The sequence below is a fragment of the Trifolium pratense genome, linkage group LG2, assembly GCF_020283565.1.
Source record: "Trifolium pratense cultivar HEN17-A07 linkage group LG2, ARS_RC_1.1, whole genome shotgun sequence".
NCBI classification, from domain to species: Eukaryota; Viridiplantae; Streptophyta; class Magnoliopsida; order Fabales; family Fabaceae; genus Trifolium; species Trifolium pratense.
In genome coordinates, this window is record NC_060060.1 from 28,743,984 (window position 1) to 28,765,938 (window position 21,955).

The 21,955-nt window shown below is 33.5% G+C and overlaps 4 protein-coding genes across 4 annotated transcripts; all 4 read left to right on the top strand.

The window, feature by feature from the left end:
* Positions 1-363: 363 nt before the first annotated feature.
* Positions 364-9,917, top strand: LOC123905547 (B3 domain-containing protein Os07g0563300-like). The gene is made up of 14 exons (XM_045955197.1): positions 364-733; positions 1,852-1,933; positions 2,066-2,164; positions 2,941-3,268; positions 3,389-3,728; positions 3,858-3,954; positions 4,720-4,894; positions 6,172-6,254; positions 6,744-6,788; positions 6,877-7,140; positions 7,714-7,763; positions 8,184-8,297; positions 8,574-8,644; positions 8,776-9,917. The coding sequence occupies exons 1-14, from the start codon at positions 564-566 to the stop codon at positions 9,552-9,554; spliced, it is 2,697 nt and encodes an 898-aa protein (XP_045811153.1). The 5' UTR covers positions 364-563; the 3' UTR covers positions 9,555-9,917.
* Positions 9,918-10,598: 681 nt separating this feature from the next.
* LOC123905548 (syntaxin-124-like) lies at positions 10,599-12,084 on the top strand. Its single transcript, XM_045955198.1, has one exon. The coding sequence runs from the start codon at positions 10,869-10,871 to the stop codon at positions 11,781-11,783; it is 915 nt and encodes a 304-aa protein (XP_045811154.1). The 5' UTR covers positions 10,599-10,868; the 3' UTR covers positions 11,784-12,084.
* Positions 12,085-12,449: 365 nt separating this feature from the next.
* On the top strand, positions 12,450-14,686 carry LOC123904503 (histone-lysine N-methyltransferase ATX3-like). The gene is made up of 3 exons (XM_045954162.1): positions 12,450-13,335; positions 14,307-14,414; positions 14,510-14,686. The coding sequence occupies exons 1-3, from the start codon at positions 13,312-13,314 to the stop codon at positions 14,684-14,686; spliced, it is 309 nt and encodes a 102-aa protein (XP_045810118.1). The 5' UTR covers positions 12,450-13,311.
* A 3,367-nt stretch (positions 14,687-18,053) lies between these two features.
* On the top strand, positions 18,054-21,619 carry LOC123905549 (ribose-phosphate pyrophosphokinase 4-like). Its single transcript, XM_045955199.1, has 8 exons — positions 18,054-18,194; positions 18,850-19,056; positions 19,814-20,129; positions 20,448-20,543; positions 20,686-20,754; positions 20,832-20,960; positions 21,121-21,217; positions 21,305-21,619. Exons 2-8 carry the CDS (start codon positions 18,923-18,925, stop codon positions 21,436-21,438), a joined length of 975 nt encoding a protein of 324 aa, XP_045811155.1. The 5' UTR covers positions 18,054-18,194; positions 18,850-18,922; the 3' UTR covers positions 21,439-21,619.
* Positions 21,620-21,955: the final 336 nt, after the last annotated feature.

Sequence of the window (21,955 nt, forward strand, 5' to 3'; positions counted from 1 at the left end):
AATTCAAGAAATCTCAGTTTGAATTTCATAAACATTTTATATAAACGGTTTTGTAAGCACTATCTCAACCATTAAAAATATCAACGTTATTAAGTTGGATTATCACGACCAAATTGAAACTCCAATCCTTATATACACGTGAGGTTTTTGATTTTTTTTTTTTTATTAATAGACAAAATGACAAAGTCATTGAAAATTCACACACAAAATAGAACGATCGAGATTCGAAACCCAATTATAATGTCCACATTAGTAATTTTAACATTTCTATCGGTTGAACTAGGATTTGTGTACAGATAATTTTTTTTTTATCTATCTAAAAAAAAGTATTTATTTCCATAATATTTGGGTGGAAAAGTGGGGAAAAAGTATAGAAAGAGAAACGACGACGCCGAACGTATAGTTACAATACAACCAACCAACTTACATAACTCTCTCTCTCTCTCTCTCTTGAATTCAATTCAATTCAACAAAAAAACACACACACACACACACACTACTATTCATCTCTCTCTCTCTCTACAAAACCCATTTCCTCTCTCTCTTCCCTTTCTTTGTTGCGTATGATTACAGATCAAGCACCACCAACCATGGCCTCTACTCCATCATCATCTTCTTCCTCTTCCAAACTATGCTTCAATTCTGACTGCAAAGACTTCAAGTCTGAAAATAGACCTAAGAAAGGATGGAGACTACGTTCTGGTGACCTAGCTCAACTCTGTGATCGATGCGGGTTAGCACCTTTTTTACACCCACTCTAACTTTTTATTTTTATTTTTTATTTATAGTACAAAATAAATAATTAATTTCCTTTTTTTTATTTTATTATTATTAAAAAATAAAAGCTTTTGTTTTTTCTTCACTGTTGTTTCTGTTTATTTTATTTTGGGGATTTTGATTTTTGAGCAAGTTACACGTGGGTGTTTTATTATTGGTTTTCATAGATTGGGTATTTTTTATTTCTGCATATTTGGATAATAAAGTTTATTGCTTTACTTTGTTGCGTTGAAAATTTTCTGTTTTTGAGTCTATTATTATTATTATTATTACTACATGCTTCTGCATTACTCAATAGACAAAACTGTGATTGGTGGTAATTGGTAATGTGAATGTACACTCAACACCTTTGAAGTTTATTGGATTATTAATTTTCTAGTTCCATAGTGTTTTGATTTAGAGTAGCTAAGTTGAGTAATGAGTAGTAGTGTATAGACTATAGACCAGGTTAGTGCTTCTCATGTTTTGTCTTGAGTGTAGGTGTAGGCATGTGGTGGCATAGTTGTTGAATAATGGCATGGGCAAGGTTCCTTTTTGCTACTTATTGTTGTAGTGTAGAAACTTTCTTAGTGTTTATATTTTGGATGCAATGTGCCAATTGTCATGCATATGCGCTATGTTTACCGTTGTTGCTATTCTAAACGTCCGCGTGTATTGGATAACCCAGAAAGGAAAAATAGTAGTTGAGATAAGAATACTTGATATAAAAGATATTCGTATTCAATGTTATGAAACTAACAAGAGGAAAGGTCTTCTTCAAAATGAATTTCTCACTGCACAGCTGTCAACTGAACATCTCGGTTTCTGACTATTCTCAGTGCCGTAAGAGGGTTTTTTAGGTTTTAATTATAGAGATTGGCCATATTGTTCGATTAACCATTTGTTTTCACCGTTTGTTAAATGATGGAAAGAAAACATAAATAAATACATTGTAGTTTGTTTTACTTGTACTACAACTTGATAGCAAATGTCTTGTCTTAATCAATATTTTGATTGGTCGTATGTATATATCTGTGTCTGTGATACATATGTCCTATTCCTTCAGTAAAAATTGATTGTTTCTGTGATACTTAGTTCTGCTTTTGAAGAAGGGAGATTCTGTGACATTTTTCACGCAAATACTTCTGGTTGGAGGAATTGTGAAACTTGTAGAAAGGTGAAATATCTATCTTTTAGTAGTTTAAAGTGCTTGTTGATGTTACCATTTTTTATACAAATAGTTTTAAATAGGCTCCCTAAGCGAATTCGTTGCAGTGAATTTTAGCTAACGGCCAATCATTTTTTGCAGCGAATTCATTGCGGGTGTATTGTTTCAAGTAACACCTTTGTATTGTTGGATCCAGGAGGAATTGAATGCTTTACATGTGCCCGCAAAAGTATTATTTTGGTAGGTTTCTCTATCGTTGTGAGGACTTGTGTTCCTCTCCCTCCCCTGTTTGGGTTTGAATCATCATGCAATTTATAGCATGAATGTCTTGTGGGTTATATATATGTCATCGTTGTTAACGGAAAATAAGGGGAAGATCATTCTCATGCGAAATAAAAGTTTCCTTGACAGTTAATCTGAATAGAACTAGTTTATGCAAGAAATATGCTAAAAAGTTGAAATATGTTGAGGCTAGAATTTTTCTTTTGTTTTGGCAATAATAAATAACTTTCTCAATAGCATTAATTATATTTAATATTGCATTTGCTACTGCTTCAGATTATTATTATTTTAATTTTCTTTCCCTGCTCTTTCAACTAAGTTAAGGCTAGACATGTCTGCTATGTTGAGATTTTGTTTTGATACTGTCTTACATTGAATTTATCCTTCTCTTTCCATTTTGGCTTCTTTTCTAGCCAATTTTTTATGGTGCCCTTCCTATTTGTTTTTTTTTTGTCGATGTCTAAGTTTCTTTTCTAACCAATGCAAATCCAGTCTGGATTTGCATTGGTTATATTGCGCAAGGTTTAAAAATCTCCTTTCCCTGTTAGTTGCTCTTTTAAATGCCCCTTTGTCATTTTTAGCTTATGTCTTCAAATCATAAACTCCGTGACATGCAAATGATTTGTAATTTCTGGTTGTGCCATGATTCTTGAATAATATCTTATTATCAAGTCCTCTTTGGATGCAACAATTTTGGCATTGTGACTGCTCTTTATTTGTTATCTGTATCTCAGCCATCTAACTTGGCGTGGCCACAATCTTTATCCTTTCAAAATCGTTTATCGGAGAGATATAGAGACATATCTGCCAAAAGTTGGAGTCAGTTAGCTGGATCAGGACCTGTACCCTGGAAGCAAGCACCCAGTTTGTTCAATTCAGCTTCTTCTTCTGACCAGCCTGCGGATGTGCACTCTTTAGGTGAATTATCAAATAATTTTGACAAAACTTATGGCAATGAAAGGTTACCCACCTCATCCTTGGAAAAGAAAAATGAGGATTTGTCTGGAATATCAGCTAATTGGAATGCCAAATTTGGTTCAAGGGAAATGGTGCTTATGAATGGTAATATAGGCTATGACGTTCTCTTACTGTTTGCTTTTATAGTTATAGGGTTTAGGAGGTAGATGAATCTATTAATAACATGGAGATGGCTACATAACCAGATTCTTTGTTTTATTGCAGGATTGAGGAGCGAGGACAAATCAGGCCCGTGTTTAAATATGTGCCAACAGCCTCATTCTCTGAAGGAAGAATCATCTTCTCAACCATTTGGTTTATCAGTACCTTATTCATCGCCGAATGAAAGAAATGGTCAAATTGGGGTAACCGGAATTCATCCACAACAAACTCCACCTCATCCAGGCAATCATTTTAGCGGCACTGTGCAATTAGCTCTTGACCCATCAGGTGAAGCTCAGGTTCGCAATGGGCGACCTCGAGCAGATGCCCGAGGAAGAAGTCAATTGTTGCCACGGTACTGGCCCAGGTGTACTGATCTGGAGTTACAACAAATATCTATTGAGTATCCTTCAAACCGCATAAATATTTCGTTGGTTTACATATAATTTAATATTTTAATTTTAATGCACTTTATTTTTCAATTATCTATAAACCCATATCGGAATGCAAACTATCTTAACTTCACCCCAAGTTCTAATTCTGTAATAACTCCCTTGTTCCAAAAAACACTGAGTGCTAGTGATGCTGGGAGAATTGGGCGTTTGGTACTACCCAAAAAGTGTGCTGAGGTTGGTCTTGAGATCCTCTCTTTGAGCTATTAATTGGAAAGTATTTTTAGATTAAGTATGTGTTGTGTGGATGCTTTATGCCCATAGTAAATTTAGTTTACCTTGATTAACAATTGGCTGTCTGCTTTTCGTAATGCCTGCATGTCATAAATCTCTTGTTTTGCCCTGCACTTTTTGTACACTGATATGCTCCTTGTTTAGAATGTAAATTAATGTATACTGTTCCGTGAGGTGATAGTTTTTGTGGCAAATTCTTATGGCATGAGAATATTATTCTTCTATCACTTGTACTTCTCTCGAAAGTGATGGCTTTCAATAGATTGTAGAAACCATGAAGGGTAAGATTGCATTGAAAAAATCAGGAAGATTGTCTTCCCTGGAGCAGCACAGAGTAGAAACCATGAAACATCAATGTTAGAATACATGTATTAGCTAATTCCACCTAGGTGATTGTGACAAAATAGTCTTCCTAGGAAAGTATTCTTATACTTTAAGAAAATAGAAAGTATTATTCTTCAGAAGCATGTTATAACTGTATCTTATTAACTATACTGATAATCTGGCTGTTTCCTTGAAATATAGTGCAATGCAATCTTTACAGACTCGTGTTATTTTGGTTTGTTCTGTGGATTTGTGGGATTACTTCTAGGTTTTAGCAGTAGTCTGCTGTATGTTTTTCATTCATGGCATGGCCACCTTATTTTTTCATGAATATATAATAAAAGGCTATACAATAATAATGTTATATTTTGTTCCATGAGACAGACCTACTTCCCACCAATTTCTCAGCCTGAAGGGGTGCCACTTAAAATCCTTGATGCAAAAGGAAAGGAATGGATATTTCAGTTCCGCTTCTGGCCGAATAACAACAGCAGAATGTATGTTTTAGAGGGTGTAACTCCATGCATACAATCCATGCAGTTGCAAGCAGGTGACACAGGTAAGGGACACTGCCATGAAGGAAATTTTTTGTAAGATTTTGAGCTTTCTTCTTGTTTCCTTCCTCCTAAGTATAACTTAAGCTTCAGGAGTCAGATTTGCATGAACCTTCCTTATGGCCCTCATTTAGAATTATAGGTTTAAGGTTGGAAATTAAATGGCAAACAATAGCATTGAATATGTTATAGGTGTGTAATTTCCGTAAAAAAAAATGTTATTGGTGTGCAATATGTTATAATTTGTTCGCCTGCAGTAGGAGTATATTTGTGCATTATATAATACCTGTCTTCTTGTGTTTTTCGTGCAGCAGAATGGGCATTGGGTTCTGAAGGGATTGTAGACTGGGCTTATAACCCGCTGTACTATCAATTAGAATGAGCTTTTTTTGAATCAAAACTATTAGGATGAGATTATTGTAGGTGTAACTAGGTTTTGTAGTAATAGGATCTGACAGTTGCAACTTGCAACTTTACAATTGTCAGCTACAGTTCTACCTGTAACTTAGTCTATAAATAACTACTCCCATAATCAATTGAATTCCAACACTTTAGAGTTCAGAATTAACAGTTTCAGATTCTCTCTAACTCCAATTTTCTCTCTCTTTCTATCATTTTCCCTCATTTGTTAGCAATTCAAATTCTAACAACCTAATACTCAAATATGTACTGATGTGGAAACTTATAGTACACTATTTGAACAAGCGCAAGCTCACTTGCAGTAAGACTGACTACTTTATTGAAAGTTCATTTGTTCATGCTTAAGAGATTTATTTTATGATATAAACGTTTTTCTAGAAGCTGTTATTTTGACTTCTGAGAGAAGCACTAAAATAGGTTTGTGAACTTTTTTTTGGAAAAACTTACATAATTATTATAAATTTTCTAGATAGATCTTTTAATTAAAAGCTTAGTATTTAAAAACAAACAGGCCCTTTGTAAAGAAACAAAACGATCGACATATTAGTTTGATAGTCTTAAGATATATCTCTAACAACCCTATCTACTTTGGAGTTGTTCAAAATCTCAACTTGATTCTATTTCTTCAATGATAATTTGCCTGATAAAACTAGCTATATTATTGATGTTTGCATTCAGGTCTTCTAGGTCATTCTGCTATGAAATATTGCCTCAAATAATCCCTGTTGGATCCTTTTGTCTTTCGTGTATTTATGTCTTCTTCCCTCCCATTTTATACTGTATTGCACCACCATCTTACTGCGATTAATTAGTTGTGAGTTAGTGTTCTTGTATTGTGGCTGACCTGAACTGATTTTCTCAGTAACGTTTAGCCGGTTGGAGCCCGAAGGGAGGTTGGTTATGGGATTTAGAAAGGCTACAAATGCTATGCCACCACCTGATCAGGTAAAATCTGCATTGTATAATTGTCTGGACTGTGTGCATAATTTGAGTGTAAATTGTGTGGTTGAAGAAAACCAACTTTAACCGGAACATGTGTGGGTAATTTATGCGTGAAATTAGTTAGAAATATGTACTGATTCTGTATTTGCTTTCATATAGTTTTTTTGGATATGATGTGACTGTTATTTTTGTTGCATGTAATTTATGCTTTCTAATATGTACTAATTTATGCATGAAATTTATGCTTTCTAATAAAGGATAGTTCATGATTTTAATAAATCTTTTCTTATTTTTGTTGCATGTTTTGTATATGTAATTTAATACATCCTATTCCTATATATATATATATATATATATATATATATATATATATATATATATATATATATATATATATATATATATATATATATATATATTTGTATATAGTTTGGTGAAATTTTGAATGTCTACTGAGAGAGTAAATCTGTTCGCATATTTTTCATTTTGCAGGATAATGAAGCTAGTAAGACTGGAAACGGACTTTCTGCACAAGACGTTAGTATCAAACAACCAATTGCATTGTAATTGCTAATTATTGTCATTCAAGTAGCTCACCTGGTTGCATTTTTCGTCTGTCACTTAGGTTGAATTGACTGATCCCAGTTCTTGGTCAAAAGTTGATAAGTCAGGATACATTGCAAAAGAAGCACCGGGGAGTAAATCTTTAATCTCTAGAAAGAGAAAGAGCAACATATTGGGTTCAAAAAGTAAACGTCTAAAAATGGGAAATGAGGATATAATAGAACTGAAGATTACATGGCAAGAAGCTCAAGGACTGCTCCGCCCCCCTCCTAACCATGTTCCAAGTATTGTGGTGATTGAAGGCTTTGAGTTTGAGGAATATGAGGTGCCTTTTATGTTGCTTCCTCTCAGAAATTGTTTTGACCTGCTAATGTTATTTAACTGTTAGTGATGCATCAATCTAAACCTAACCATGATTTCTTTAAGTATAACAAATTTTTTTTAACCAATTTATCATGCTTTCATCTTTGGAATAGTAGTACTTTGAATCCATTGGTTATATAAAAGAAAACTAACCAAATGATAATTACGACGTGTCCATGATGCACGTGATATAGTTCTTCCACTATGCAGCCATAGTTGAAATGTGTCAATCCTACATGTTGTTTTAAGACTTGTAACTAGAATTATAATGTTACTTGCAATCAATTGCCATTAATGATTTTCAACTGTTTTCAGTTGAGGATTGTGTATTCTAGATCTTCATATTCCAAAACTGTTCTTCATCCTGTAGCCTATGAACACATGTATTTTTAGTTGAAGTCACTTGACTTGTACTTTCAATATTGGATTGAAATTATTGTCTTTGTGGTAATCTTTCTTAGTGTTTTATTTGATTGAAAAACTTCTGAGAATTGCTATACATTGTGGAACCTTCATGCTGAAAATGCGTTTACAGGATTCTCCGGTGCTTGGGAAGCCAACTATTTTCACTACTGATAATATGGGGTAAATAACTCATCCTTATTTAGGTCTTGTGCAAATGGTGTTGGTTGATTTCGAATTTATCACATTTCTTTTTTATAATTTTCAGACCATGTTGAATGATTCTCTGTTGTATGTGTAACATGCCTATTGAATACCTAACCTTAATATTATGACCATCATTGCTGTTGTTAATTGATTATGATTATGACCATAATGTTTTGGATTTGATTGTGTTGCTCAACTAAGACTAGCATTGACTTTTGAGTGTTCATGAAGGGATGTTATGTATAATTTTTTTATTGCTGTCCATGTTTTATTGGGTAGTTTCTAAGAAAGACATGATTTTTACATATAATTCAATTAATTTCTGATTTAGACTGGTGATTTATTTTTTGTTATTAACCAAGCAAATAATTTTTAGCAATATACTTTATTTTTCAGTGAAAAGATTCAGTGGTCTCAATGCGAAGATTGTCTGAAGTGGCGTAAATTGCCAGCATCTGCACTTCTTCCATCAAAATGGACGTGTTCTGATAATTCATGGGATCCAGAAAGGTACGAGAGTGATCCATTCACTTGTTAACATATCCTTCCTTTTGCAAAACAGATTGGCTGGGAGAAAATATAAGAAGTGGAAGTAGTCTTTTAAAAATAGACAATATACCATACAAAGCATCATGTCAGAATACATTGTCAATATTCACACTCTTCCAATCTTTCTGTCAACTTTTTACATGCTTATTTGCACAAAAGAAAATCGTGAACCTAGGCAAATATGTAATCAATATATTAGTGCTTTATTTTGATTTGCAAAATCCTCTTTGCTGTCAGATCTTCTTGTTCAGCTGCACAAGAGCTTACAGCAGAGCAACTTGAGAATTTGTTACCTCCTTATAATTCAGGTTTGAATTTTTTATTCCTTCACTCGAAGAAATGTCTCAGATTCTTTGTCATGTACTATGTAATCTTTAATATAATAAATTGCTAAACAATGGTATGAAACTACTTGTTAATTGCATTTGTTTGGCAACAGTTTCCAAGAAAATGAAGGCTGCTAAGCAGGATCCTGATCATGCTGAAGCTTTGGAGGGACTAGATACACTTGCAAATCTAGCTATCCTAGGGGAAGGGGATGCTCTCCAGGCATCTTCCCAGGCCACAACTAAACACCCACGACATAGACCTGGCTGCTCTTGCATTGTTTGCATCCAGCCTCCAAGTGGAAAGGGCCCCAAACATAAGCAGACATGCACATGTAATGTCTGTCTAACGGTGAAACGTCGTTTCCGTACCCTTATGTTACGGCGTGAGAAGAAACAATCAGAAAGAGAAGCAGAGACAACACGTAAAAAGATTCTGCAACAGAATTCCCAGCAATTGCCTTCACCCGAAATTTTGCTTGATGATGATTCCTTGCATAATAGTAATACGGGTGATAGTAGCCCAAACATGAACAAGGAGGGTAATGACTGTTCTGATGATGATCCTCACCGGATAAAATCATCCATGTCTCCGTTCAAAGGCCAAATTGACCTTAATATCCAGCCGGAGCGAGAAGAAGAATTATCACCTGGTTCAGATTCTGGTGGTGTGATGAAGCTGCTCCATGATGCTACTGAGATGTATCTCAAGCAGCAGCAACAGCAGCAGCAGAAGACTGTGTTGAACTCTGGAACTGGAGATTCATCAGGTAGTCAGTCACAACAGGTAGATGTAGTGAGGGAAGAGAAGCTTAGCAATGGTGTTATTCATGGTAGCAGTAGTCATAATGCAGATAAGGAGCCTGTCCAGTCTTTATATATGAATGTGTAAAAATCATATCGGTGCTAGCCATAGTTTGACATGTTCTTGCAAAGCTTATTGAAATGGGCAAGATTTTGGTGTAATTCATCAACTTCGGCGTCTTATTATTCGTGTTTGTACATAAAGAGGGGGTAGGAAAAAGGGGAATTGGTGAAAAAACCAATATATTCTGGTAATATAAGTGGACATCATAGTGATTTATGTAGGAAAATTATGGAGTGGAGCTGAATGAGGTAGTGGGTTGAAGCTATTTAGTTTCTTTTTGTGAGCTCACCGTACCACCTGATTTCGACAACATCGAAAATGTAACTGCTTAATTTGTTCTCACAATTGATTTTTAACCCTTGAAATGTGTCTAGATAATTTAAGTTCTCTTGGCTGTTTCGCCTGGAAAAATAGTCATTAATCATTTTGTTTGATAATAACATTCTTTTCCCATTTCTTTTTAAAAAATAAATGAATTTTTTGGTCAAAAGTTCAAGTAATTTTCCTACCTATATATAATTGTATCGTTTTAATTCATTGCATATGAGATTTGAATAATAATAAAACCTTAAAATTTATCCAAGTTCTTTATTTGTTTGAGGTCATAAATAAATGACATATACATACCTATAATACTTGAAAGATTAAATTCATTTTCTAATTAATAAATTTAGTACCATTTTTATTTTTAAAATAAGATAAGTACCATTATTTCTATTGAAAACAAATATAAATATATTTTACAATAAATGACACGAGAACATTATCATAGATATTTTAATTTTAATATTCCTATTTATATAAATTTTAATTTGAGCTTAAAAGTACTCCTAAAAAAGACCAAGTTTGCTGAGAGGACAGAAAAAAATATGACCAAGTCATTTATTTATAGATTACAAGGAAAAAAAAAGGTAGTGCCACATGTTCATATAGTAACCTTTGATATATCCAACATCTAAACACCTTTCTTTGATTAGTATTATCTAGTTAATTTGTCTGGTTCCAATTTCACATTAACCATGAACCTCTAATACATTCACCCAAGAACAAAAAACTTTTTTTGCCTCTTACCCTTTTGTTGGTGACAATTGGTTTCTTTTGCCTTTTGTCACCTTCTTGTTTCCTCTCCATTAGAAAAAAATAAAATCTTGAGGAGACATTAAGGAACACATAGAATTGTGTTTCATAATCAATCCATTTATTATTCTCTTCTAATAAGGTTTCTGTTACTTGTGAATTCTTTCACCAAGTACATAAGAAATCAATCTAAAAGACAAAAAAACAAAAAATAAAAATAAAAAAAATTGTTGATCATTGTTCATTAAAAATTTTGCAAAAATGAATGACTTATTCTCAAGCTCCTTCAAGAAATATAGTGACTTGAAGGAGCAAACTACCACTGATGATGTTGAAGCAGGTAAAGAAAGTATCAACCTTGATAAATTCTTTGAAGATGTTGAGAATGTGAAAGAAGACATGAGAACAGTTGAGAAGCTATATAGAAAATTACAAGAGTCTAATGAAGAAAGCAAAATTGTCCACAATGCTAAAACAATGAAAGATCTTAGAGCAAAGATGGATAAAGATGTTGAACAGGTTCTTAAAAGAGTTAAAATCATAAAAGGTAAGCTCGAAGCATTAGAACGTTCTAATGCTGCGAATAGAAATATTCCGGGATGTGGTCCCGGTTCATCGGCAGATAGAACAAGAACTTCTGTGGTTAGTGGATTGGGAAAAAAACTTAAAGATCTGATGGATGATTTTCAAGGATTAAGAGCTAGAATGCAACAAGAATATAAGGAAACAATTGAAAGAAGGTATTTTACAATAACAGGTGAAAAAGCTGATGAAGATACTATTGAGAATTTGATATCAAGTGGTGAAAGTGAAACTTTTATGCAAAGAGCAATTCAAGAACAAGGTAGAGGTCAAATTATGGATACAATATCTGAGATACAAGAAAGACATGATGCTGTTAAAGAAATAGAGAAAAATTTGATTGAGTTACATCAAGTTTTTTTGGATATGGCAGCACTTGTTGAATCACAAGGACAACAATTGAATAATATCGAGTCTCATGTCGCGCATGCAAGTTCTTTTGTTAGACGAGGAACCGAACAACTTCAAGAAGCAAGAGAGCATCAAAAAGAATCAAGGAAATGGACATGTTATGCAATACTTCTCGGTATTGTTCTTATCATTGTGATCCTATTTCCATTCTTGATGTCAATTCTACCTCACTTGATACTTTAGAGTTTAAAGGTTCAAAGTTATCATCATTATCTTAAGCAAAGATTAATCTTAAAGAGTATTTTTTCAACCTCAACAACATCTAGAGATAGATTTTTTCTGCATTCTAAAATGTGCATGCTGCATGAGCTAGCAGCAGAAAATGGGAAAAGAGTGATTATTTCTGAAGCAAGAGAAACATGACAATGACAAAACATTGTAATAGCAAGTTGACACAAAATTTCTGTAATCTTGATCAGCTTTTCTTTTTTCTCTTTTTATTGTTCATGTCTGTTTAGTGACAATCAATGATAGAACAACTTTTGATTTTGATATTCCATATCTTAAAAGATAAATCACACTGTGCTGACAAATCAATCAATGGTAGGTACAATATTGTTCAATTCCACCTCAAGTGTGCCACATCACGTTTTAAGGCATTGTTTCATTTTAGGTGAGTGCTAGGTTGCCTTCCCATGTAGGTGTGCTAGTTGCCTTCTGCTGATGTGGCACCACTTAAAATTAACCATGTGGACTTATTAACTATTTTATGCATTAAGTTTTGTTTTACATATTTAAGCTTATAATTTTTGTTATTTGCATAATCTCTCCACTTTCAATTAATAATTAATAGTATCTCATATTTTCAAATAAAACTAAATCTTTTGTCAAAAAAAAAAATTAAATCTATTTATCTTTGAAAGAAAAACGAAAATCTCTTCAATAATATGAAATTAAGATTCTTCTTCTGCAATTAGGGTTCTTGTTCTTCATTGGATCCCAAAAATGCATCTACTGGATCTCATCTCAGTTCAATCAATACACCAATACATCTACACTGTTTCTCAACTCCCCACGCGAATTTCCCAAACCCAAATCCTTCCCGTTCTTCACGAATCCCTTTGACATAATCGAAGAAGATATCATCGTCTTCCCGGTCATCGACGACGACATTTACCATCACCATCGTTTTTCTCTTCACAATCACCCCTTCTTTCTCAGTTCCAATATTCTCCAATACGCAGAAGCCAAAACCCCCAATTTTTTTCATTGACAAAAATCAGAAACGATACACATATCCTATCTGATTATTCAGCTGAAGCTGGGACTAGTGCAAGTGAGAATTTTGATAGTGTTGTTGTTGATTATGTTGATCATAGAGAAGGAGGGTATTCTCCTAAGATAGAGATTGATCCGGTTCTCGGGGTTGCGAGGCCGAACCGGGATGATGAGACTGAACTAGATTTTGCGTCCAAGCATGGAGTTAGAAGGAGTGAGAAAGATAGGTTTTTGAGGTCAAACTATGCCTTGAATGGGATAGTAGGGAACGAAAATCAGAGGAGCAAAAATGGGGTTGAACCTGTTTTGGATTATGGTGATAAAAAAAATTGATTTAAGAGGGAATGGTGATACTAATGGAGTGGTGAATACTTGGACTTGGAGTCGCTGCGGTTGCTCCAATGCCAGAGAAAAAGAAGGAAGAGGAAGGTGTAAATAAAGGAGATGTTAAGGTGAATCTGTATGCAGAAGGGGAGGAGCCTGTTGATAAAGAATGGCAGAGACCATCTGGAATGAAGTATGGACTCACAGAAAATCCTGGTCTTGGTTAGTTTAAATTGATTTTACCTGTTTCTCACATTTAACTTGCAAAGCTAATTTTGGATAGTTATCAAAATAGTATGGTTGGTTTAACTTGTATTTGTATGACAAAATTGATGTCTTAACCTTTGACGCACTTACATAGACACAAACACTGAACTCAACATTGACACTTACTCGTCGACAGAGGTAATAATTTGAGAAAATGGATAATTAAATGGAACTGCATGTATTAGTGTCAGTTCGGTGTCACACAAATAGATGTTAACCTTTATGTTCTGCATGTATCAGTGTCAGTTCGGTGTCACGCAAATAGATGTTAACCAAGACTGTTCTGATATTGACGCATATTTGCAACTTGTCCTGCAAATTGCTACCACCAGAGAAGAAAAAAGTTGTGTTGTGGTAATCTGGTAATGCTGAACGTAACTCACTCACTGATACATTTGAAGTAAAACATTGTAATAGTTGAGAAATTCATTCTACTTCTTGTAATTCTCTAATAATAGTATATCACATGAAATGCTCGAGTTCATCAATAAGTGTCTTGATTTTGCAATTTCTTTATCAGTTTGAAAATTCATACAATTAGGCGTTCGTACCCTCTGGCCAATAAAGTTGGTTTCTTATATAGGCATCATGAAGAATTACATGATAAGTACATCAATGGATGCAACTAACGAATGAAACATCGAGAGTTTAAGTGATGCATGCCATATCATGATGATTTTTAAAAAAATCATGTCTCAGATTGTAAAATCAAACATTATGATCTGTGCATGAGTTTTTGGCCTGCTTTTGATCCTTTTTTGGTGCATGTGTTTTTAATTTGAAGTCTCTCATCTTTTTCAGTATATCTGTATGAGAAACGGCACTAATTTCTAATGAATTTCTCTTTTAAATCATATAGAGTATGGTTAAATCTGTAATTTTATCCAAATTATGCAGGATACAATATCTTGTTATGGCTGTGGTTTGACATTGCCATGCAAAACCATGAAGAAGGTTAAGGATTCAAGCTGTGCTCCTCAGTATTATTGTAAATCTTGTGCAAAGGTTCAACGAATGACTCATTTAAGATGTCTTTAGTTTCTTGACTAAATATATCTATTGCTGATATTTAATTAACACTCATGGTTCTGATCCTACAGTTACTTAAATCGAAACAATATTGTGGCATTTGCAAAAAGATTTGGCACCATTCAGATGCTGGTGATTGGGTTAGATTTTACTTCTCAATTTGGTGTCTGCTTGATTTAATTTATGCTTATTTCACAGACGAGGGGAATTACAAAAAGCACTCTATTATTTTTTCAACCATATTATAATTCCATCTGAAAAGCATTCCAAATTGTCTAAAGAAAAGACTCCATCTTGTGGATCTAGTTCTGATATCTGCTTTTGTCCTAGCTTTATCTTGCAGCACTTTGATAGCAATTGTGTTGAGATGGAGAAGGCTGAAGAAAGGGGTTCGCCCAACGTCACAGACATAAATTAAACCCTTTGATCTAAGTTCAGCTGAAACTAAGTTATGTAGTTCATCAAGTCATGAGTTTCAATAAGCTTTCTGAGAGCCCACATGGAAAATCATATATCTATTTACATGTAGTCATCACTCATCAAAGCACTCTTCTTCAAAGAGCATAGTTTGTTCATTCAACAGGGAAATTGTAGGCAATTATGCAGATTTTACTTAATCCTCTTTCCGAGATAATATTTGAAAAGTTACAATAAGAGAGCTTAGAATTCAAACTTAACCACATAAAACATGTATAAGTCATTATTTGCTACAACTTAATTAAGCATTATAATGCCTTTTGGTACAAAAAATCAGCCAACAATAATCATCATTTGGAGGTAGAATTGCTGCAATTTTTTTACAACAATCTGCAGGTATCCAACTGTCAAATAAACTCCAATTCCACTTACCATTATCATCCACCAGATCATGCACTGTCATTCGTTGTAAATGGACAGGAATAATGACATTCTGATCCAAAAACAAACCTTCCTCTATCCATGCTTCACTCCAAGCATCTATACTTCTCCCATCTCCTATACACCAGAAACTACATTTATCTAGCATAGGCTTTAAACCATCTAGCGCTTTACACAAACTGGAGTGTGTAACTCTACTAGTACTAGTGTTGCTGCCCATTGTGGTCTCACTTCCATATTTTCCACGTAAAACCTTACACCAAAGTTCATCACTACCATTTTGAACTTTCCATCCAAGTTTAAGCAAGCAAGCCTTGTTCATAACATCAAGTTTTCTTAGGCCTAAACCTCCCATCCATTTAGGGACTGTAATACGATCCCAACTTATAGCATGAAATCTCCTCTTTTGATCTGTATCACCCCATATAAACCGACGTTGCATCTTATGAATTTCCTCCAAACAAGCTTTTGCATAGTTTTGTAGCCACTAGCCATGTATGTTCTTTCGTCCTGTATTTATTATTTGCAGGGGCCTTATTGATACTAAATTTGTAAGTTTTAATAGCATATTGAAAACCTAACTAAAACACAGTCATTGGTAAAATCTATATACTTATCTACCTTAATGCTTTTCAACAAAACCAGCTATTGCTTATAAGAAGAAAAAAAAAAACCAGCTATTAACATTGATATGGCTGAGAGAACCAATCCAATTTCAATTCTTTGAAGGTATGAACTTTTTTTTTTTTTTTTGAAACAACAATAATTTTATTAGATAAACTTCAACAAAACACAAGGAGTGTTTGAAAAAGCAAGGATACAATCCACTATAAAAGTGGTAACCGAACAAGCACAAAACAAGGCACTCACAGTGCAAAATTCGGGAACAAAACAAAGGCAAGAGTTGGGTTTTGTTACAAGCACAAAACTAACCTAAAACTAAAACTCGGTATCAGAAGATAACAATTAAAATCACACAGACAGCTCCCTTAATTAACTATCAAGGTGTTTAACCGTCCCAGAGCAGAACATGAACATGTTAAATGTTGGATAAGCACCAGATAAAAGTTTCAACAAGAAATAAACACAATGTTTCAACAAATAATACCAAAACTTTAGATTTCACGACATGCAATTTTTTATAGAATGAGAGTTCCTCGTGCGATTATAAACGACTGAGTTTGTATGCAATACACAATGACTGAGTTAACAAAGAAATCAAAGCTAACCTCAATTACCCACGGTGCAAAATTCGGTAACAAATCAAAGCACCAAACACAAACAAAACTAACCTAAAACTAAAGGAAGTGAAAAACCCAAAAAATCAAGAGATAGAGTAACTTACTTGTAAATGTTGTGGTAGAGATAGAAAGATTGGTTGATTTGTGTAGGATGCTAATTCGATGAACACAAGTTTGATTCAAGTTTGATTCGTAAGATGATGAAGTGAAATTCAACTTGTACGAAACAAGAAAATGGGTATGGAGAAGAAGAATAGGAAACAAAGAAAAACCAGAGAAAGAAGATGAAGCGTGTTCTCTGTTCTCTAGGTGATAGAAACAATTTTTTTTTTTTTGTGAAAAAAAAAAGAAAAGTGACACTAACAATTTTCTTGAAAAGATTGAGAGTCATTAATGCAATGTGGTCAATTGTGAAAATAATAAAAGTTTATAAACCAAATCTGTAAATTAAAAAGAAAAATAAATAATACAGCTGGCTAATTTTAATTGGATCCACATCAGGTGTGCTCTTTACACACCTCTTTGTGAAGGTAACCAAGAAAAAACCTTCATTTTAAGTCTCGTGTGAGCCCCACAGTTTTTTCTTTTGTAAAAGGCGTCTCAGTAGATTGAGGAATTGTATATAAACTACTTTTAATCTTGATTGTCAAGTAATATGAGACATTTATATGTATCAGAACAAATATGTCACATTTTTTATGGTATTATATTAAGTGAGCGCCAAAAAATTACATTTATGATTCATTATCTTAATTTATCTTTTTTCACTTTAATCCTTAACATTTTTTTCTTTCAGATTAGTCAATTTAATTTTGTAAATGCTTATCCCGTTGAACCTAACTTCACATTTCATTCCATCCGCCGTATTCCCTCCGTCCAAAAATATAAGCAAAAGTTGGTCAACAAAAATGAATATATTTGGTTCAAATCTTTAATTAAATACATCAAAATTTTCTTGACTCATTTTTACTTATATTTTGGGACGGAGGGAGTATATAACTATTAAGTGACATATCTACTTTAGTCCTTTGTGTAATCTTTTTTTTTTTTTTAATATTAGAGTTGAGAGGAATTGAGCTTTGTTAATTTGGAGCTCGGTCAGAAGATAAATAAAAACGGTCAAGAATTTTTTTTTTGGAATTAATCTTTAATTCTCCTAAACAACTTCCTCTTAAGCAGGGCTCATTAACTCACTTGAGCAGATCACCTAATTACATAATATGGTTGAATGTTAAGGATTATATCTAAGAATTTTTATTTTTTTTTTGTATAGTAGTCTAGTGATTAGACTCTTACACTATAAATGTAGAGAAGTGGAGAATCCGAATTTAATAGCTACCAAATGAATTACCCTTTTAAGATATTATTATATTTAATAAAATTTATAGTTGCATATAATTAAATGACTAACATTGCAAAGGGATGAAATAAAACATAGCTTTCAAAATTATGTAACCGGACGAGTTGTGAAGAGATATTTTCGGGGGTGGGTAAGAAGTGTGGAGGTGAAAAAAGAAAGATGCAACTAAAAGCCCAGCCCAGCCCAGCTTATACTTTTTTCAAATAAAAACCCAACAAGAGTATGAAACTCGTTCCTGCAACGCACAAAAGCTGAGTCTGAGTCAGTGAACGAATCAATATCGAAGAAGAAGATCAGGTATTTATACTTTGTTTGAATCAACAGCTTAATCATGCACTTTTAGCATAAGCACTTATTTTCAGCTTATAGCACAATAAGTGCTTATGTATTTTACGAGCTATTTTCATTTTCATAAGGTATAGTATTAGAGAACTTATTAAAATAAGTTGAAAAAAACTCATGAAAATTGTCGTAAGTTGTTTTCATAAATTCTCCCAAACAGTCTCGCAAAACTTATATTACTAGATATGTTCAAATAAGTCAATCTAAACTAGCCAAAATAAAGTCAAGCTGTTTTAGTATAAGCTATAAGCTGTTTTCAAGAGCTATTCAAGAAGTTTATGAATTTGTTTCAAAAATGTGTTAGAATGACGAATAATAGCTACAAGGTTGATAGTGGTATTAGTTTGAAATTGTATTTTGACACTATTGATTTGAATATTGCTCTTTTTTATGTTATTTATAAGGATGATTACTTTTTATGTTATTTACGATTTAAGGATGATTGCATAGTAATGTTGTGTCGCCTAGGTCTTTGAATGTAGTTTTTCGAAGATTGAGTTTTGCTATACAGAAAGGTTTAGCGGCGCAGCTTGTTGTCCGTCTACCTTTTGTTTATGTGTAATTATCTTATATATAATATGTGTAGACATTTGACTTTTTTTTTTGTTAGGGACTCATTTTTAATATTAGAACGGGCCTCAAAATTGTTTGAGGCTCAAAATTGTTTGAGGCGCGACCAAATAATGGCCGAATCTATAGTGGTCAAGTCTCCAAAGAAACATGTTAATCTTTTCTACTCACTTGATTGTGAAGAACTTGCCAACAAAGTTGCTTCTCATTCGCAGAACAATATCACTCTCCAGAATATCAAATGGAGGTTAGTTAGGTTCCTCTCTATCTGCTTTAAATTATTTTTTCATTTGAAAACTGTCATTTTGTCCGGCACGATTTGGTTTGTTCTATAAGGTTTTGCATTGGATAATAATTTATTTGAGGGCTGTAGTTTAGGAGGAAACTCCGTGTTTCGGAGATTAAAAAAACGGATGTGTGAATACAAAACTTTTGAATTTTACTAAATGATGATTAGGCTTTGATATTTATGAAGAAGATCAAGCATCACAGTATGCACAATATTCTATTTACTTTTTAGTATATCTTTTGGAAGATTAAGTGTGCTTTTTTGTGATTGAAATACAAGGAAAGCAATAATCTCAGCAACTTCATGTCCGCCGAGTGGCTGTGTATGGAAATTTCCTGCTTTAGATTATCTAGGATTTGCAAACTGGATCTTTATAGTTTATAGTTCTAGGTTATCCTTTTTGTTTGTTTGGAAGAAATTATATTGTCTTCATCTAGCTGTGTTTAATTTTTTATGTTTTTCGTGACATTTGTTAGAAATCTTATATCTTCATGATATTTAGTTTAGCTAATTAGTTACTTTAGTACCAAGCTTAGTTATATTCTTGTTTGGTCATACCAATTACTTGAGTTATGCCATTTTTTCTCTCCATATCCTCCGCTGTTTGGGAATCTTGACTTCTCATATATAACATTACAAACTAGAAAACTACATCGTGAATGTAATTTTTCATTTTTGACGAAATTGAAAATGGATTAGTTTTATGCTTATCTAGGTCTTTTGCCGATGGATTTCCAAATATATTTATAAATAACGCAGAAGAGCTCCGAGGTCAACATGTTGCTTTTTTGGCTTCATTTAGCTCCCCAGCTCAAGTCTTTGAACAACTTTCTGTCATATATGCACTCCCTCGCCTATTTGTTTCTTCCTTCACATTGGTATTACCTTTCTTCCCAACTGGATCGTTTGAGCGAATGGAAGAAGAAGGTGATGTAGCAACTGCCTTCACCCTTGCAAGAATGTTGTCAAATATTCCAATTTCAAGAGGTGGCCCTACTAGTTTAGTCATATACGACATTCATGCATTGCAGGTTTGTGTTTTTTATGTATCAAAATGAAGTTCTATTATATGCTTTGCTTTGTGGTGTATAATTTAATATTTTCATGAATTTCTGTTGAATATATTTGTATTGCTTGCACTTAATTAATTTCAATTACTAAACATCATAATTAGGCTAAGAAACAGCATAATTTTCTCTTAATATTCTCTGTTAAACTTTTATGAGATCGTGGCTTCTTCACAGAAACTTATTGAGTTTTAGGAGCATGCTTAGGTAGGCTATGTACTTGATGTTGTAATAGTGTACTATAATTATAGTTTTTAGTAGTTATGATTTGAAATTACGCAGGAGAGGTTTTATTTCGGAGATGAGGTTTTGCCATTGTTTGAGACTGGTATTCCTCTCCTAAAGGAACGTCTGCAACAACTTCCTGATGCTGATAATGTGAGTATTCTACAATTTTTCAGCTACCTTTCTTTTATATTTAGGTCAAACTTAAAATAGCGTCTTTTCTTTATTTCATGGCAAATTCACATACTTGCAACTCTCATTTTTTTATATCCTAATTTTTTATCATTATTATCAGGTAGTTATTGCATTTCCAGATGATGGTGCTTGGAAGCGATTCCACAAGCAGTTCGACAATTATTCAGTGGTTGGTCTCCACTTAGGATCGCTGTATTTAATTTTTAGTTAATTTGTTTACAGTTGTCTGAATTTTTGGAGTGGCAGGTTGTATGTACAAAGGTACGTGAAGGTGACAAGAGGATAGTTCGGCTCAAGGAAGGACATGTTTCTGGTCATCATGTAGTGATTGTTGATGATTTGGTTCAATCTGGAGGCACCTTGATTGAGTGTCAGGTCAGCTATCAATTTCTGAATTATAAAAGATTATTTTTTCAAGAAATTTAACAAACCAAATAGAACCTTATTCTTTATATACGTGTATATGCATATCAGTTTATGTGTATTTTCAATGCAACATAACAATTCTCTTTTTCTTCCTATTGGTTTTCCTCAGAAAGTTTTAGCAGCCAATGGTGCAGCAAAAGTGAGCGCCTATGTTACTCACGGCGTGTTCCCTAACCAATCATGGTTGCGATTCACTCATAAAGATGGTTAGTCTTGGCGCAATAATACCTACTTTTACATTTCTATATTTTCGTATATTTAAATGTTATTGAGATTTTATCTGTAACTTGCAGAAGCTTCAGAGAAAGCATTTGCTTACTTTTGGATCACAGATTCTTGCCCAGTTACTGTCAAAGCTCTAGCAAATAAAGCACCTTTTGAAGTATTGAGTCTAGCAGGGTCAATTGCTAATGCCCTTCAAATTTGAAGCCAAAAATTGAGCTTTATGAATAAAGGGGTTCTCTTGTACAATTTTTTCTGAGTTTAACTTATTACCATAATATCCTTTCACTTATTATGTGCATTGCTATGAGCTAAGCACGTTGAAACATGTGGATTTAGTTTCTAACATTTTGAGTGTTAACTCTGATAAAAATGTTGAGTTTTAACTCTGGTGCAAGACATTTGAATGCAAAATCATGCCTAAGAAATTGGGTGCAGTCGACATCCATGACTGCATGCAATCAACCGTTAATATTTTAAGATCAAAACTATTATATTTTGATCCGACATCTACCAATTGTTGAATGCAGCTTGATTGCACTATAAATGAATTCACTTAATCCATTTTCAAATTTTGCAACACATTTCTCATACATAACCAGTATGTCAGTTTAACAAACTTAGCTTTGCAATGATGTCACTAACTTACCACTTCAGCAATTATAAGAAAAATGTAGTAAATATTAAAAAAAAAAAAACATCAATAACAAAGCACTGTGATG

Excerpts from the sequence above, each read along its gene's own strand:
- LOC123905547 (XM_045955197.1), top strand. The coding sequence starts at position 564 with ATGATTACAGATCAAGCACCACCAACCATGGCCTCTACTCCATCATCA. Across the intron at positions 8,298-8,573 it reads AATTCATGGGATCCAGAAAG|ATCTTCTTGTTCAGCTGCAC; the intron begins GTACGAGAGTGA and ends CTTTGCTGTCAG. Across the intron at positions 8,645-8,775 it reads GTTACCTCCTTATAATTCAG|TTTCCAAGAAAATGAAGGCT; the intron begins GTTTGAATTTTT and ends GTTTGGCAACAG.
- LOC123905548 (XM_045955198.1), top strand. The coding sequence starts at position 10,869 with ATGAATGACTTATTCTCAAGCTCCTTCAAGAAATATAGTGACTTGAAG.
- LOC123905549 (XM_045955199.1), top strand. The coding sequence starts at position 18,923 with ATGGCCGAATCTATAGTGGTCAAGTCTCCAAAGAAACATGTTAATCTT. Across the intron at positions 19,057-19,813 it reads CTCCAGAATATCAAATGGAG|GTCTTTTGCCGATGGATTTC; the intron begins GTTAGTTAGGTT and ends ATGCTTATCTAG. Across the intron at positions 20,130-20,447 it reads ACGACATTCATGCATTGCAG|GAGAGGTTTTATTTCGGAGA; the intron begins GTTTGTGTTTTT and ends GAAATTACGCAG.
- LOC123904503 (XM_045954162.1), top strand. The coding sequence starts at position 13,312 with ATGGCAGAGACCATCTGGAATGAA. Across the intron at positions 13,336-14,306 it reads CAGAGACCATCTGGAATGAA|GATACAATATCTTGTTATGG; the intron begins GTATGGACTCAC and ends CAAATTATGCAG. Across the intron at positions 14,415-14,509 it reads ATTGTAAATCTTGTGCAAAG|TTACTTAAATCGAAACAATA; the intron begins GTTCAACGAATG and ends CTGATCCTACAG.